General features: G+C 37.5%; 1 protein-coding gene across 5 annotated transcripts in view; it reads left to right on the forward strand.

Moving 5' to 3' along the window:
• The window catches only part of ERICH3 (glutamate rich 3), a 108,774-nt gene that overhangs the window by 13,709 nt on the left and 78,398 nt on the right, over positions 1–16,667 (forward strand). For 3 of the 5 annotated variants that reach the window (XM_017531703.2, XM_017531693.2, XM_017531720.2), the window contains exons 2-4: positions 8,922–9,015; positions 11,511–11,636; positions 15,189–15,260. In XM_017531703.2, coding sequence (XP_017387192.1) covers positions 8,922–9,015; positions 11,511–11,636; positions 15,189–15,260 — 292 coding nt within the window. Of the gene's footprint in view, positions 1–8,921; positions 9,016–11,510; positions 11,637–15,188; positions 15,261–15,289; positions 16,311–16,667 lie in introns of those variants that run through there. The other 2 variants (XM_017531711.2, XM_037739679.1) reach the window with 2 other exon arrangements.

Genomic DNA, 16,667 nt, shown 5'->3' on the forward strand with positions numbered 1-16,667 from the left:
AAAAAAAAAAAAAAAAAAAAGAAACTGCTCAATAGATGCTAGTGATAAAAATTCTTGGTTTCCAGAACTTTCCATCCTGGTTACCTTGCCTCTGAACGGCCTCATTATGTCCCTTAGTTTAGATACTATTTTTCTATTGATGCATATTTTCAAGTGGCTACAATTTTTTTCTGTTCAAAGACATAACATTATAAAGAGAAGAATTCATAGTATATGAAAGTATATAGCATGTCTCCTATGCAACTGGTCAAACTTAGTGTGTCTCAGGCCTGCTGACTCCCATTCACTGCTTCCCTATTGCCTCATCTGTGAAAACTGCAAAATTTTCTTGCCAGCAGTCAGCACAGTTGGAGACCAGTCTTGTTTTTACTAGTCACTTCAAACCATTGTATTAAGGCTATAAATAAAATAATATTATGATTCTCATCTGGCTTCATTGTTAGAATAAGCTGAGAAAAATTGTAAATCAATATTTAGCATAATTGCTGAGATCTGGCAGTTTTGGAGGCAAATAAAAAAGAATGAAGAATGTAATATAAAATCATTTACATGATATCAGTTTAATCACCCCCTATAAAGTGACAAGCTGTAGAGACTCTTGGTCTAATTGTAGTTGGCAGAGCTTTCTTATATAGGAATAGAAAATTATTGACCCTCACATTAATTATTTGTCTTTCATCAAGTTTCTTCAATAGGGTATATTTTTTTTCTGCCTCCCTGGGAACTAATATTTTTTTCTAATGCAATATGTAGCATGCCACAAAGGCACCATTTTGCCAAACACAAGAAAAAACAAAAACAAATGACAAAAACAAAATTGTTAGATCACACTTGTGGAGAATGCTGTACTTAAAAAAGCCAAAATACATAAAACATGCTTTTGAAGCTCTTTGTCATAGACTACTTCCATTTATTGTTCAGAAGCAGAAAAGGTGATTATCCTCATATGTGGGTTTTTAAAATGGCTATATGTCAAGGAATTAGACCAATATGCTTTGTTTCCATTAATTAATTTGTACATTTACTCAATAAATCCTGGCTGAGTTTGTGTCAGTTTACTGTGTGCTCCATACAACATCTTGTAGGAGGTTATAGAGGAAGAGAATCTTACGTGAGTCTGAAGACAGCGGTTAAGCATGGATGAAAGAAATTCTGGTGGAAGGTGGTGAGACAAGGACCCTATGAAAAGGCCAGGTACAATTTTATGGGAACCCCTGTGACATTCTGGCATGTTCTTTATTGATTTGTTGATGACCCATGCCTACTTTTAGAACCTGTTTGCTGAATGTAAAATGAAGTAGTTTGCCAGATTCTATGTGGGTATTTCCCCATGTGAATTTCTGTATTCCAGAAATGATGCAGCTTTAAGCAAATATACTTCCAGACCAGTAAACTGAGATGATCTACTTTGGGGAGTAGTCCTAGCATTTTACTTCATGGATAATTGTAAGGTAAAGAAGATTGAATTATCCAGGGTCATGTATCTTGTAAGGGGTAGAATTAGAATTGAACCTCAAGCCAAGGGCTCATGGGAGTGGGTGTGCTCTTGCCCTTCCACCTTCTGTCATGCGATGACTATTTTGTGATGGGATAGTTTCAAAAGTGGCGATAGGGGAATTCCCACAAGGAAAGGCCTCAAACCATCCTGTGATGGGGCCAGTTGGGATTCCAAAGAAAGAAACACTAAAGGCCCAGGTGATCAGTCCAAAGCATTTATTAAGGGAACATAGATGGAGAGTGCTGCAGCGTATTCTCACAATGAACAGTGAGAGAAAAGGGATGTCCTATCCAGGTATGTCCATAATGAGGGGGCAAGGGCATGGAGTTCATAGGAAATTTTGTTCATGGTCCTGGGCCAACTTCTTTCTAGAAAATCTAGGCAACTTTTCCAGTGCCTGAAACTTTTTTCAAGGCCTCAGTTTGAGTTCCAGCCTGCTGAGAAAAACCTATAGCTGGCTGGGTCATAGAACAGTCAAGGCACTCTGATCTTTAGTCATGATACAGAAAGAAAGAGAAGGAATTGGGGAAACTTACAATGACACACTAAGAAGGGAGAAGGCCCTCACCAGATGATGGCACCTTGATCTTGAACTTCTCAGCCTCCAGTACTGTGAAAAATTGTTTTTTAATAAATTACCCAGCCTGTGATATTCTGTTACAGCAGCATGTAATGGGCTAAGACACAGTCCAGTCACTGTCACATTTATTGTCCATTGTTTCTGCTCCTGGCATCTGGCATGTGGGAGAAATCTTGCAGTAGGTAGAAGAATGGCCCTTAAAGATGTCCATATTTTAGTCTTCAGAGCATGTAGATATGTTACTTTACATGAAAAGAAGGAATAAATGTTGCAGATTGAATTAATATTGTGAATCATCTGACCTAAAATAAGGAGATTATCCTGGAGTAATGTGGGTGGTCCCCATGTAATCACAAGGTTTCCTAAATGGGGAAGAAGGAGGCAGAAGAGCCGGAACCAGAGAGATATCATTGTGAGAAATAGTTGACCAGTCATGGCTGCATTTGGCAATGCAAAGGGCCCAGGACCCAAGGCATGTAGGCAGCCTCCAGAAGATTGAAAGGAAAAACAACTGAGTTCTCCTTTAGAGACTGCAGAAGGAATGCCACCTTAATTTAAGTAGTTTTTGCCTTCTGACCTCTAGAGCTATAATAGATTTGTGTTGTTGTAAGCTGCTAATATGTGCTAATTTGTTATAGCAGCAATATAAAACAAATGAACACTTTATTAATTCAGATGGGATAAGTCACAATCTAGGTTAAATAAAACTAACCTTGTTGAATCAAAATTATTTTTAATATCTCCTCAAACAAGTATGCTTTTGAGGAAATTTTTAGTGCAAAGCATGATGCAGGGATAAATATTTAAGAGATTAGCTGATTTTAAGACTTCAGCACATTGTTTTTACACTAAAATTATAAAGGAAAATTATATATTTGTGAATATAAGTCTATAAGAATTTTAATTTATGGCAGGGTATGATGGCTTATGCCTGTAATCCCAGCACTTTGGGAGGCCAAGGCAGATGGATCAGTAGTTCGAGACCAGCCTGACCAACATGGTGAAACCCCGTCTCTACTTAAAATACAAAAAATTAGCTTGGCCTGGTGGTGGGCACCTGTAATCCTAGTTACTTGGGCGGCTGAGGCAGGAGAATCACTTGAACCTGGGAGGCAGTGATCCGAGATCGTGCCAATGCACTCCAGCCTGGACGAAAGTGTGAGACTCTGTCTCAAAAAAAAAAAAAAATATATATATATATATATGTATATATATATTTAAAATGTTTCTATCTCTGTAGTGGAGAACTGGGTGGATTATATTTCTCTGTGAATATTTCTTGATTCACATTTTCCATCATTATTCTTAGCATACTGTAGTCCTCTTATTAGCAAGACCTGATGAGTGGTGTTTACTACGATTTGTTACATATTAGCAGAAAAAGGCTTAGGTTACATGATCTTTGGCAAGTGATTTAAACTAAGCCTTGTTTTTCTCATCTACAAAATGGGAATGATCATATCACCTGTTATGGACTGCATGTCTGTGTCAACCCAAAAGTCATATGTTGAAACCCTAATCCCCAGTGTGATAGTATTTGGAGATGAGGCCTTTGGAAGGTAATTAGATCATGAGGGAATGGTGCCTTTGTAAGAAGAGATGCAAGAGAGCTTGCTTCTCTCTCTGTTCCCTGCCATATGAGGACATGATGAGAAGAGCATCATCTGTAAACCAGGGAGAGGCTCTTCTTCAAGATCCCAAACATCTTGGCACCCTGATCTTAGACTTCTAGCCTCTAAAAATAATTAAACAACAAACACTATTTTGGGGGCTGCTATAACAGAATACCATAACCTATGCTATGCTATTCTGTTATAGCAGCCCCAAAGAGACTAAGAGAAATTGGTACCAACAGCAGAGTATACGTATCTAAACATGTGGAACTGGCTTTGGGGCTAACTAATGGGTAGAGGCTGGAAGAGTTCTGAGGTGCATGCTAGAAAAAGCCTAGATTGTCATGAGGCAGTTTTTAAAGGTGATTCTGGTGAGGACTCAGAAACAAGAGAGAGAAAACCTTCATCTTCTTAGAGAATACATAAACAATAATAAACAGAATGTTGGTGAAAATGCGTATGGTAAAGGTCATTTGAATGAGGTTTCAAATGGAAGTGAGGACCATGTTTTTTGATATTGGAGAAAAAGCAATCTTACAATAAATTGACAAAGAATTGGCTGAACTGTGTTCATATACTAGTGTTTTAGAAAAGTAGAAAAATTGAGGCAGAGGGTCACTTGTTCCCAGTTATGGAGCCCTTAATGGTGGAGCCAGAATTGAACTGAAGCTAGAGTTGGAATTTCTCTATCTCTTTTCATCCCCAAAGGTAATGTAGACAGTGTGGGGATGGGCAGTATAGGTAGAGGTGAGGGTGGAGTTCCAGGGTGCTTCAGGCCAGAAGAAATGACTTTATCAATGTGATCCATAAAGAAATATTGCCTTAGGTTTTCCTAAAACTGACTCACATTAAGTAGTAATCTTGTTTTGGAGCTTTTCCACTTTAGTAAGATAAAAGAGCTGTAATAGTTAGAGATTGTTCATATTACATGGGTCTAAAGGAAACCAGATGAAACTATGTATGTGAGAGTGCTTTGTAATCTGCAGAATGGAATATGGATATTACACTCCTTCCCCAGATCAGGATTCAGTACCTGACATGGAGATACTTGGTAATGAATTAGCTTGTGATATAGGAAGAAATCTCTCCTATCTCTCTCTCTCTCTCACGCACACACAAACACACACACACACACACACACACAGACACATACACACATACATATGTATCTGTGTATCTCCACATTAGATTGGGAGTTCCATGAGTGCAGTGTCTGTGCCATCGCTGTGTCCCCAGTGCCTTACGGAATAACCTAAAATTAGGCATTAAACAATAAGCATTTGTGATTTTAAAAAAAACCTGTTATAATGCCTTTCCTTTGAGTTGGAATTTTTGTAGGGTAGACTATCTCTCTTTAGGACCAAGCCAAGGGATTGTTAGGAATCACTGACTTTATTACAGAGCCACATTTATATATTACACGGTAGGAGGCAAGGGTTAGAGGGTTAAGCACTGAAAGGCTGCAGCGTGGGAAGGTAGCACCCCTGGTGACTCAGCTGTGGCTCTTCTGAACTTCAAGACCTGAAAGTGTGGGGTGCACATTGAAGTGAGGGAAACAGGAACCAGCATGGAGATAAGGTTGCTTTGTTTCCTGGGAGACTGTTTCCCCAGTGCATTGAGCCAGGAAGTGGGTTTTTCCCCACCTACTGACCAGGGGATGGGTTAGATAGTCTTGTCCATCATCACATAAAGAAACAAGTGTGATAGACTGGTCTGGCCAGTGAGTTGTGGGTCTTGGCATGACAACGTGGCCTGTGAGTAATATGGTCACAATAACCTGGTGCTTGCTGTGAACAATGGAGTGGATGAACAGGGTGCAGTGAAGGATCACAAGCTGGAGGCAGCATGACCGGGAAGTCTAGTGTTGACACAGGATGCAGAGCATAACATACAGAGGAATGTACAGGTGCAACACCATCACCAAGCCCAGAGCAAGGTGACCTTATTCAGCCCAGGGTTATGCCATGAGCAAGAAAAAAAAAAAAAAGAAAGTAAAGGGAGTAAGTGGCAGTGAATGCAGAGGAAAGGGTGGAATTTCATAAAAGCTCTACTAACTGGAGTTTGTGTTGGTCAGTGAAGCTCTTGTAATTGGGTAAATGCAAAGATGGGCTACAAGTCCATATCAAGCATGTGTGAAGAGGACTGGAACAAAGAGGATCAGCCAGACCACAGCGTGGCTGACACCGGCCCACACAGCATTTGACCATCTCCCCAGAAAGGAGTCTCGATGGTCAGAAAGATGGTGATATGTATATGTATATGTATACAGTGGAAATGCTTGCATTGACCATTTTACCAAATCTGTATATAATTTACTTTAGTGTAATTTCTTGATATCAAACAATTTAGTAATCTACAGTTTCTGTTAAAACAATTCCAGCATTGTCTAAAAAGGAAATAACTGAACCTGGGTGGACTCTGCTGGTTATTATTCAGCTGTCTTACCAATGCGAGTCATATGATCACAGTTGTGGAAAGAGTTGCTTTACAAATGGCATCCCAAGCAGGCGCCCACATTCATGCCTAAATGGGAAAAGGTGAGAAAACGGATGTGTGAAGACCTTTCAACCCAACTGGACCTGCTCGACCTTTTGTGAGCTTGGACAGGCATTATGCACACATTTGTTAGTAGAAGCCCAAGAGAGTAGGGTTAAAATTAGGTGCTACCAAAGCTGGCTAAGCAATTATTAGAATGTCAATAGTAAAGAAGTTACAGAGCCTGAATTAAGGAAGGGGATATTTTATCAGTCAATAGGGAAGTTGAGGTTTATGTGATCCCAATTTTTCGACCCTACTTCATTTAATCAGGGTTTTAACACTCCCAGCCATTCCAAAACTATTGATTTTTTAAGAAAAAACTTGAGCCTAACAGACAAAAGACTGTATATGATAGCACTCTAATGATTTATCTTAAGAATCTGTGAACTGTGGAATCATGATTGTTAGGACTGAGAGACACCTGCTCACCTTTCTGAAATGAGGAGCTGAAAAGATATTCTGAGATTTAGAAAGGGTAAGGTATACAATGTTGACCTTTTGGAGACAGGAAACCTTTGATGAACTATAGGACACCAAGACAGTTCATTTAAAGATGGTTTCAAAGCATTATCTGGAGCTGGTTTTCGATGTGCCTTACTGAAGCTCTTGGGTTGTCTTTTTACATAAACCTGGTGAAATAATGGCTTTTGCAGTTGTTCATGTGTCTGCAACTCTCATGTGGCACCTTGGTTTCTAAGCTTTGTAACTGCTTTTCAGTCTCTTTTGTGGATGAAATTAAACTTTTCTTACTGTTTGGACAGCATGGAACTTTCCTGCGACAGGCTGTTAAGGAGAAAAAAGGCATGAAGAAGTCACCCAAATCATCTCCATGTAATTAAGGAGTACAAACAGCTAAAAAAATTGTTGCTAATGATACTTACTTGACTCTATAATATGAGTCCCTGCTCTGGTTTTAGAATAAATTAAGAACTATCTGCTAATAAATTGTATATATTATAAAACTTTGTTACAGGTAATAGAGTATGTATTTTTTTTTAAAGACAGCTTTATGTTTGGGCTATCTTTAGGCTTTCTTGTTCTTTTCCTTTCTCTGCCTCTCCCTGACTCTGCTTCTGTCTATCTCTGTCTGTCTCCCCCTTTCTCTTTCTCTCTCTATATACACACATACCGTAGTCCCCATTTATCCATGATTTCACTTTCTGTGGTTTTAATTACCCATGGTTCAGCCACAGTCCAAATATTAAATGGAAAAATTTCAGAAATAAACAACTTATAAGTTTTAAATTGCATGCCATTCTGAGTAGTGCTGTCAGATCCTATGCTGTCCTGCTCTGTCCTGCCCAGGATGTGAATTGTCCCATTTTCCTGGGTATCCACGCAGTATTTGCCACCCACCCTTTAGTCACTTAGCAGCTGTGCTGGACATCACATCGAAAAAGCCTAGTATACATAGGGTTGGGTACTATCCATGGTTTCAGGCAACCTCTGGGGGTCTTGGAATATATTCCCTGTGGATAAGGGAGGGCTATTGCATATACTAACATCAATGTCTACGTCTATGTATGAATGTGTATGTACATGCACCAGGTATATATACATATGTGTGTGCCTGTTTTTGTAAGGTACTAAATAATTAATGAAAAATAGGTTAAAACAGAAAATAGTGCTCAACTTTGGCATATATACTTAGATCGACAATCTACGAAGGTTTAGCATACAATCAAGAAACCAGTTTATCCTCTTTAACTCTTAAAAGACCCTAAAAATCAAAAGTGATCTATGCATTATTGGTTAGGTGCTAGATGTGAAATTAATGCAAATCTCTCTCTCTCTCTCTCTCTCTGTGTGTGTGTGTGTATATATATATATATATATATATATATATATATATATAAAAGTTAACACTTTAAGGGCTTAAATTTAGTTAGGAATTTATAACGATAAAAATAAGTCCCAAACAAAATTGAATCTTTATTTACTGAGCACATTATTATTTTGATACATGACAAATAACATCAGTAGGCATACCAAGAATAATGCTCTAACCTGGCCTTCAAATCTAGCAGAGGAGATCAATAAATAAACAATTACATATTATGTGATGAGATAGTAACTCAGGGTCTTATGAGGTGGGAGGTGGGGGATGGGGAGTAGAAGGCTATGCAGCACACCACGGCATGTGAGAGAATATTTTCCAAGAGAAGAGATACTTGTACACCACGGGTATTATCTGCTGGCTGGCAGGTGAAGGAAGGGCCTTCACAGTTGGGGGACCACATTGTATTCTGAACATGAAGGACAGCAGGTAAGTTTGAGTTACCAGAGTTTAGGGTATGTCATGAGAGGCTGAAGAATCTGCCGAAGTAGCCCTTTCTTTCCCATCTGGCCTCCTCTGTGAAGCCCTATTTGACAAATGGAGCTGGTGGCCTCCTTCTCCGTGCTGCCATAACTTTTTGCATATTTCTGTTGTTGTACTTTTCCCACCCACTTATTTATTTGTGATTTCCATCCTTATCTGTGGAATAATTAAAATCAGGATGATTTCCTAGTTCTTATGAGGCCTAGAAAACAGCAGGGACTCAATACATGTTTATTAAACACATACATGCAGGACTGGCAGGCTGCGTGAATGAATGATTATGCACTGTTTGGGGGTGAGAAAGTAAAGAATTGCCTTTGTTATCAAGCAACCCCTTGGAAAAACCTTATGGGTTTTATTTTTATATTTTAGGTTACTTGCAGCGTATAACAGCCTTACAGATAAACACTTGGCTGGGTATTTTAACAATACAAGGATAAGGCGTCATCTCTTAAGATCAGGACTGGTAAGCTTTGGTTTACTTTTCACCTATCTTCTTGTTTCATTAGGTCCAATAATTCCCTACCTTTTCAGGCTTTCTCTTTGAGTGACACCTTCTACTTTCCCTCATTTTAGAAAAATTACTTTCTTTCCAAAGTTTTGATCTATGTGTTTGAGGTTGTTTGAAAAGATAGGAAGGCAGGTCATAATGACTGTTAAGAAAACTTATAAATTATTGAGGAAAAGGCCCTGAGAGGTTCCAACAGCATATTTCATTTGTCTGCTTATTCATTCATTCAACACATATTTATTCAACACATTGTATGAGCTAGAAACTGTTAGGAATTGAAGATAAAGACCATTTTACTGTCTTCTTCAGAAAAAAATATGCTTTTGATATTCTTCGAATATGGTATGGAAGACATGTACATTTCAACATTTCTCCCTAAATTTAAAAACAATTATTTCCTGTGATGGTTTATTGATAATGTTGGTGTATTTCATTAGCTTCCCAACTGTGCTTTCCACAAAATTGCGCTTCCTCTAAATGTATATAATGTGAAACCTTTTAAAAATGTTATAGTATTCCATGGAAAGAAAGGGGTATGGCTATAGAAAATGTTAGTTGTTTACCTTCTTAAAACACAATAGGTTTCCTTAACTATTGTTGTCATGGTGTTGAAAGAGCAGGTATTACATTTCTGATTGTTTCTGTGCTTGGCACTCGAGCTGATCTCAGAGAGCTTGCTTTTCTTCTCCTGGGGCTTTGTTATCAGACAGACCTGGCTGAAACTGGGCTTGACACTTATCAGCCCCAACTTCCTGTAAAATGAGAATGCATGGCACCCAGCTATCAGAATTGTTGCGGCAGTTAGAGATGTGAAATAAATGGGTGTTGAAATTATTGTTACTATTAACATCACTTCTTTGGATAACAGTCTGTGAGCTTGCATACAAATGGAAAGGATTTTGTATTTACTTATCAGCATCATTAATAAGCACTGGTTGAACACCGGCTGTATGCATCACAATTCAAATAAGAATGATGCAGCCCTTTCTCTAGAGGTTCAAATATAGCCTCTCTGCTAGCAGTGTTCGTGGTCACCAGGACACTTGACAGAAAATGCAAATGTGAGAGCCCTGCCCCAGACCTACTGAATCAGAAGCTCTGGTAAGGGGCCTATCAATTTTCAACAAGCCCTGTAGGTGGTTCTCATGCAGGGACAAGTTTAAGTACCTTTGCCCTATAGGAGCTTCCACTCTAGTTGGGGAGATCAGACACAGTCACAGAGGGGTGTGTTGACTCGTGTTCACTGCCAAGGGAGTGGCAGTCAGGATATTTTAACATTTCCTCCAACTCAACACATGTTATATGATATCCCATGGATAACACATTCAAAGACTGTAAGTGGGTTATTTGTGATTCAAACACACTTTCCATAGATACACCTTTTTCTTCCATTGGAAGATGTATTTACAAAATAGATTATCAATAACCCATCACTTGTAGCACAACTCTGGTTGATCTCAAAATTCCAGTGTGTTGCAATTCTATTGTTAAAATACTACAATTAGCAGAATTAAAAAATATATACGTGGCTTGAATGAAAGAGGAGAGCAGAGCTTAAATAAGTGGAGAACAAGAGGGTGAACAATCCAGACGGGTAACACTATTTGTTTACAGGGGATGGAGAACAATACAACAAATCAACAAATATGCCCACAGGAAGGAATAAAGAAAGAAAAATAAGTAAATACAAAACAAAAATGGCCAGTCTTGGGACTTGCAATGATGCCAGTTGAGACCAATATTGAATATCCTGTATGCATGCTAGCGCATAATCTGTAAAAATCTGAATCAAAACAACAAATTAAATTACATTCCAGACTGGAGAGTGGAATAAAAAAGCAGTAGGAAAACAAAGTAATGAAACCAATTATTTTTAAAACTAACTGATGAGCTCCTCTGTAGCTCCCATGTTTGCCCTTCAACGTATTTCCTGCGAGATCATCAGTCCTGTGATCACTGCTCCTGGGCATTGTTTCAAGGTAGTACCCCACCCTCTTCCTTCGGGAAAGTGTTCAAAAGAGAAATGAAAAGAACACCTGGGTTCCATCAAGGGAAAATTCTTACTCTGATGAAAACCTTGTTTTAAACATCAAGTGTAGCACCTGCATGTGTTTTCACAAGGATGGGTATATGAGACTGCCTTTCTCCTTTTTGCCCTGTGAAATATTCATTTAAAGTGAAAGTTTATCAACCATAGTGATATACTCCTTTAGGCTTAGAAGCTACTGCAGCTTTCTCTCACTCTTTCTACCCTCTCCTCCTTTTTTCTCTCTCCTTTCCTCCCTCCCCCATCCCCAATGCGTCTGTGTGTGTGTGTGTGTGTGTGTGTGTGTGTGTGTGTGTGTGTGCGTGCCTGTCTGTCTTCTCCACCGTCCAGCCTCCCTTTTTTGGAAACTAACACCACATTTTCTATTTTATATTTCTATGTATGTTTTATTTATCCATGACAGATCACAAGAAGTGGAAGAATACTTTCCGAAAAAGAATATAAACTAAATATTATGAAACGAGATCATCAAAAATATATTCAGGAGTGCTTAGCCCAGGCAATTTTTCATAAAGTTCTTGATATGGAGGTACAAATATATATTTATTTATTTATTTTTATTTTTTTCTACTTCCATGTCACTGAAGATGGAGGTATAAAATCTTTACTGTTTTCTTTATAATTGATATTTTCTAATATGATCATTAATAATGCTTTTGTACCTAGAAAAAGAGATATTCTTCCTGCATTTCATTAAAAAAGAAAATGGAACAAAGAAATTCTCAATATCTCTCTGGGTAGCCAGGAGCCAGAAGACTAGCATAAGCCTTTCTTCATTTCAGTTGGAGAAAAATATGGACATCATTATATATTTTGTGATATTTAATTTTCCAAATGTAGATTTTTCATTCACAATGGCTACTCTAAAACATACCAGCCCTCACCATCTGTACCTCAATTTCCATTTGCTAAAAAAAGTGACATCTGTTTAAATATCAGTAATTCCACTGCCATGAATTATTTCAGATCTGCTATTCTTTTAAGGCTCTGAAGCTCAGCCGTATGTTACATTTCAAGGAATAAGCATTTTAACATCTGCTGTCCCTCCTACCGTAGGCCATGCTGGTCAACATAGATGCACAAACCAAGCATCAACAATATTTTTTTTTTAATCTGACAGGGCACTTTAGTGGGATATCTAGCTAATTTGATAAATTATTTCAGCCTTGCTCCATGGAACTTGTAGTTTCAAGCATCAACACCATTCCAATCTCTGTGAGAAAGCGTGTCACTTCTTGGCTTGACCACTAAAGCAGTAAATCAGAAAAATTGGCTCATAAAACCATTGACCTGTGAGTGCGGTAAACATTTATGAACAACTGTAGAATCATCAGTAAACCAATACTAAGTCTAGTGCCACTGAAAATATTTATTATTATGCTACATCAAGTAAATGAGGTGTTAACTTAGATGTATAAAATCTGTTAATTTAGGAATTCATTTTCTAATTCATATCATGTCCACGAATTACATAGAATCATTATTCATGGCCCCAAATTCTTGCTTATAAAAGTATCAGCTATAATTTTTCTGTGAAAACAATAGACAGCATAAAATTAATCAATACCTTGTTTCAAATTTACTCAACAGGCACTGAATTCTCTGTTGGTCTTAATCCTTGAAGTCTAGTTTTCCAAAATCTCACTTAACACATTGTGACACATCATAACTGTTGAATATGCTATTTTTTAAATATTTGCAGATTCCTAAAGTTTTGTATAAATATTTTAGATAAATGTTAGTATCTAATATACTAAATAATGTAATTTTTACATAATAGAATAAATAGTATATATTAATACAATAAAACAAACAATATTTATCTTTAAATTGTCACATTTGTCTCACATTTAGTTTATGCTGATGCTCCTTGCTAATACTGCTGTATTAACATTCATGCATTCATTCATTTAACAAGCAATAATTGCAGGTGACCCATGTGCCAGTATGAGGCTGTGCGTTTTAGCTGCAAGGTAGGATTAAAAATGTGACTAAGGGCTAGAAGAGAGGACCAAATAGACAGGGCTCAGAGAAGAGGAGAAGGATGACTTTTCTCTGTGGGAGTCAGAGGAAGCCAAACAGTGGTCTTGTTCTTTGAAGACTGAGTCAAAGTTCCTATGAAAACGCGGGAAGGGTGTTCCAGACCTAGAAAGTTCCAGAGGTGTGAAAGAACATAGTAGATGGAAAGGAACCCTCATAGAGGCCAGACTGCACAGTGGGTTAGTTGGCAGGAGTGGCAGGAAGTGACATTCTCCAATAAGTTGGTACCTAGTCTCTGGAGAGCCTTAAATTCTCAACTAAGTTTGGGATGTAGGTGATGAGGCGATGAAATGTTTTTCAGCAGGGGAGTAAAAGAAATGAGCAGAGCTGTTTTAGAAAGATGATGTTGCTAAAAATGTGGAAGATGGATTAATGAGCTGGAAAAGATTGGAGGTGGGAGGTCAATTAGAAAGCTATTGCCAAAGTGTGCAAGCTAACAGCAGTAGCGGTAATGCTGGGAGATGCAGCTGTCTACAGAGAAGCTCAAGTGGGAGAAAGAATTAAGCTGACTGAATAGGGAGTAGTAAGGGAGAAGAAAGTGCTCAGAAGAAGGAGTTTCTCACTTGTTTGGAGGTATGTGCACTGCAGGAGATCAAGAATAATAACATGGGCTGAAAAGAAACCTTCAAGTGGTCAAAAACATGTCTGTAGAATGGTGTCCTGGAAGCTGAAAGATTCTCACAAGCTGCAGAATGGTTAAATAAGATGAGCAGTCGGGGAACAAAAGGAAATTAGGTTTGACCCAGAAGATGAAAACATTAGTGGCCTTGGTAAAAGTAGTTTATGCGGTAGGGAAGTGGCAAGTCAGCAGATGTGGATGACTACAGTGAGTTGGGAATAAATGGAAGATGGAAAAAATGTTGATAGTGAATTGAACATTTTGCTGATAAGTGGGTAGGAGATCAGAGGAAGAGAGGGAGGAAAGGGAAGTGTTAAGAAGAGGATTGACAGTAGGGAATTACTGAGTCTGCAGGGTTCCTAAGGCAGCAGGAGGGAACCAAGAACAGAGGAGAAACAATTTTTCAAAGGCCCAATGAATAAAACACTCTAAAATGCATCTGATTAATTTCAATTTTCTTTGTAAGCAGATTATTTTTATGTGAGGCTTATTTTTAAATTATAGAATAACTATACAAAAAATTGGGGGGGGGAAGGCATAAAAAGAAAAATAATTACATACAATTCCTCCTTTCAGAGACAACTACTGTTAACATTTATTTCCTTTTAGTCTCTTTTCTATTCACATTTTTACCTTAGTAAAATCATACTATGTTGTGACAGGGACAACATGGTTTTGTGAAAAAACGCAAGCAAAATACAGGAAGTTGGTGTCAGATAGGCCAAGGGTGAAATTACAGCTCCTCCACTGGCTGGGTATATGACCTGGGGCAAGTTCATTATTCTCTGCCTCAGGGTCTTTGTTTGTAAAATGGTATGGCTTGGCAATTAGAGTCGATCAAGAAGAAATAATGTATGTGAAGCATCTTCCTAGCACAGAGACAGACACACAATGTGAGCTTGATAAATTGTATTTCTGAGAAATTCTGTATCCTGCTTTTGTCCTGCATTATGTCCATTGTCCATTTTTTAAACAAAATCTGTATGAACCTTATTTAAGTGACCAATTATATATTATTCCATCATATGGATGTGCCAAATTATAACCATTCTTTTTATACTTCATACTGTTTCTGCATTTTTTTTTTGCTTTGAAGAAAAAAGGGAAAAAAGTCTTTCAGACAGTGTCTTTGTGCATAAGACATTTAAAAAATTACTTAGATTTCCCACAGGTTTAGAAGTGAAATTTAAGGGTTAAAGGTTATGAACACTTTTAACTGCCTAATATATGTTCAAAATTGAATTTCCAAAGAGTTACACCAATTTATATTCCCACTTGTGCACTGATGCAGGTGATTCTTCTCCATCTCAATGACAAGAGGGGTAATTGAGAATATAGTTAGCTGTTGGAATTATTTTCCTCTAAAAAGGTCTTTGCTATAACTGATATGATTCTCTCTTTCATTCTTTCCTGTATGCTTAGCGTTACCATCAGCTTGAAATAAAAAAGAAATTGGAGACCTTAGCTAGGAAGGAGCGAATTCAGAGATTTAAGGTAAGGAGCTATATAACTCTCTTTTACTTTATAGTATTATTTTATGATTAAAAAAAGAAAGAGTGAAACTATGATTCAAGTTCCCTGGGACACTTTACTTTTGGATAAAACATAGTTGAAGTCAATGATGGTTCCACCAAGCCTAAATCTTAGCCACCATCATCACAGAAGATTGTGACAAAAATGGGAGCTGTTTGTGCAAAATAAATTTTAATGAGGCACAAACCTTTCAAAGACAAACTTGAAAATGTTCTTTTGCTTTTATAATTCTTGTGATAGAGGTCAAGAGATGTATGTTTGTGTCTTAAGAAGGTAAAATGGATGGTAATATTTCCAACCTGATTGAAAACAGGGCTTTTTAAGAATGATACAATGGCATATTTTCATCTGAATATGACCCTTGGAACTATATGGTAGAAAGGATTCTGTTTAGCAAAAGAAAGCATGATAAAATGTAGACATTTAGTAAAAGTCATTTTCAAGTCCTTGTTTGTTTTCTATTTTTTAAATATATCTTCTTTGCAGTGAATATAGGAAATAGATAAATTTGAATCAATAGATGAGCGATTCAGTTAAATTCAAGATTTCCATTTAAGTTGACAGTTTTACTTAATTTCTTGAGTCATTCGTAATCACATGTTCTTAATTTTCTGTATACTGTAGTATTACCAATGTGTGGCCTAAAATATGTTTCACAAACTAATGAATATTTTGTAAAGCTTCTGTAGAATAACTTGCTATAAGAAACAGTAATTTTTCACCCTTTTGTGATGCACTTAGGTCTATTTTATCAGGGTGAGAAGATAATTTTGTTACAAAAGTGTTTTTAAATGGCAGAAGATGGGTCAGTTTTTCAAGATCAAAGAGTCAGTGTGTAGAGATTTGTGGTTAATCCAACTTTGCCAGTATTGTTCTACATCAAGGACTGAATCATATATTCTATAATTTATCTGCTAAAACGTTGATGGAGAAAAATGGTTACTGGAAAAAAGAGTCACTCACATTGCATGAAGCAGGAAAAGTTGCTGTGTGTTATTCACCGTGGCCCAGGTAGCCAAGTCCACTGCAGGAAGTATATGGGCATTTTGTAGCATTGTCAGAGATGTGTTGCTCTTGTGCCTCTTCATATGATTTTTATTTGTAACAATTTTCACTTTATTACTGTATTTGGCACAAGATATATTTTAGCTCTCGTTTTCTTAAAACATGGGACACTTTTTGCCTAGTGGAATTATTTATTTTCTAAGCTAGAAAAGTACTACTTTTGGTAGTCTACTGACCACTGTAGTAAAGCTCACGCTCATTTATGCTTTTTGTAGTGTTCTGCTTAAAGCAAATTAAGAAATACTACTGCTAAAATGGAGGATACACTGCTTTTGCAGTTATTTCTTTGAGTACAACTAAAGC

This window comes from Cebus imitator, unplaced genomic scaffold (assembly GCF_001604975.1).
Source record: "Cebus imitator isolate Cc_AM_T3 unplaced genomic scaffold, Cebus_imitator-1.0 Scaffold3, whole genome shotgun sequence".
NCBI lineage: Eukaryota > Metazoa > Chordata > Mammalia > Primates > Cebidae > Cebus > Cebus imitator.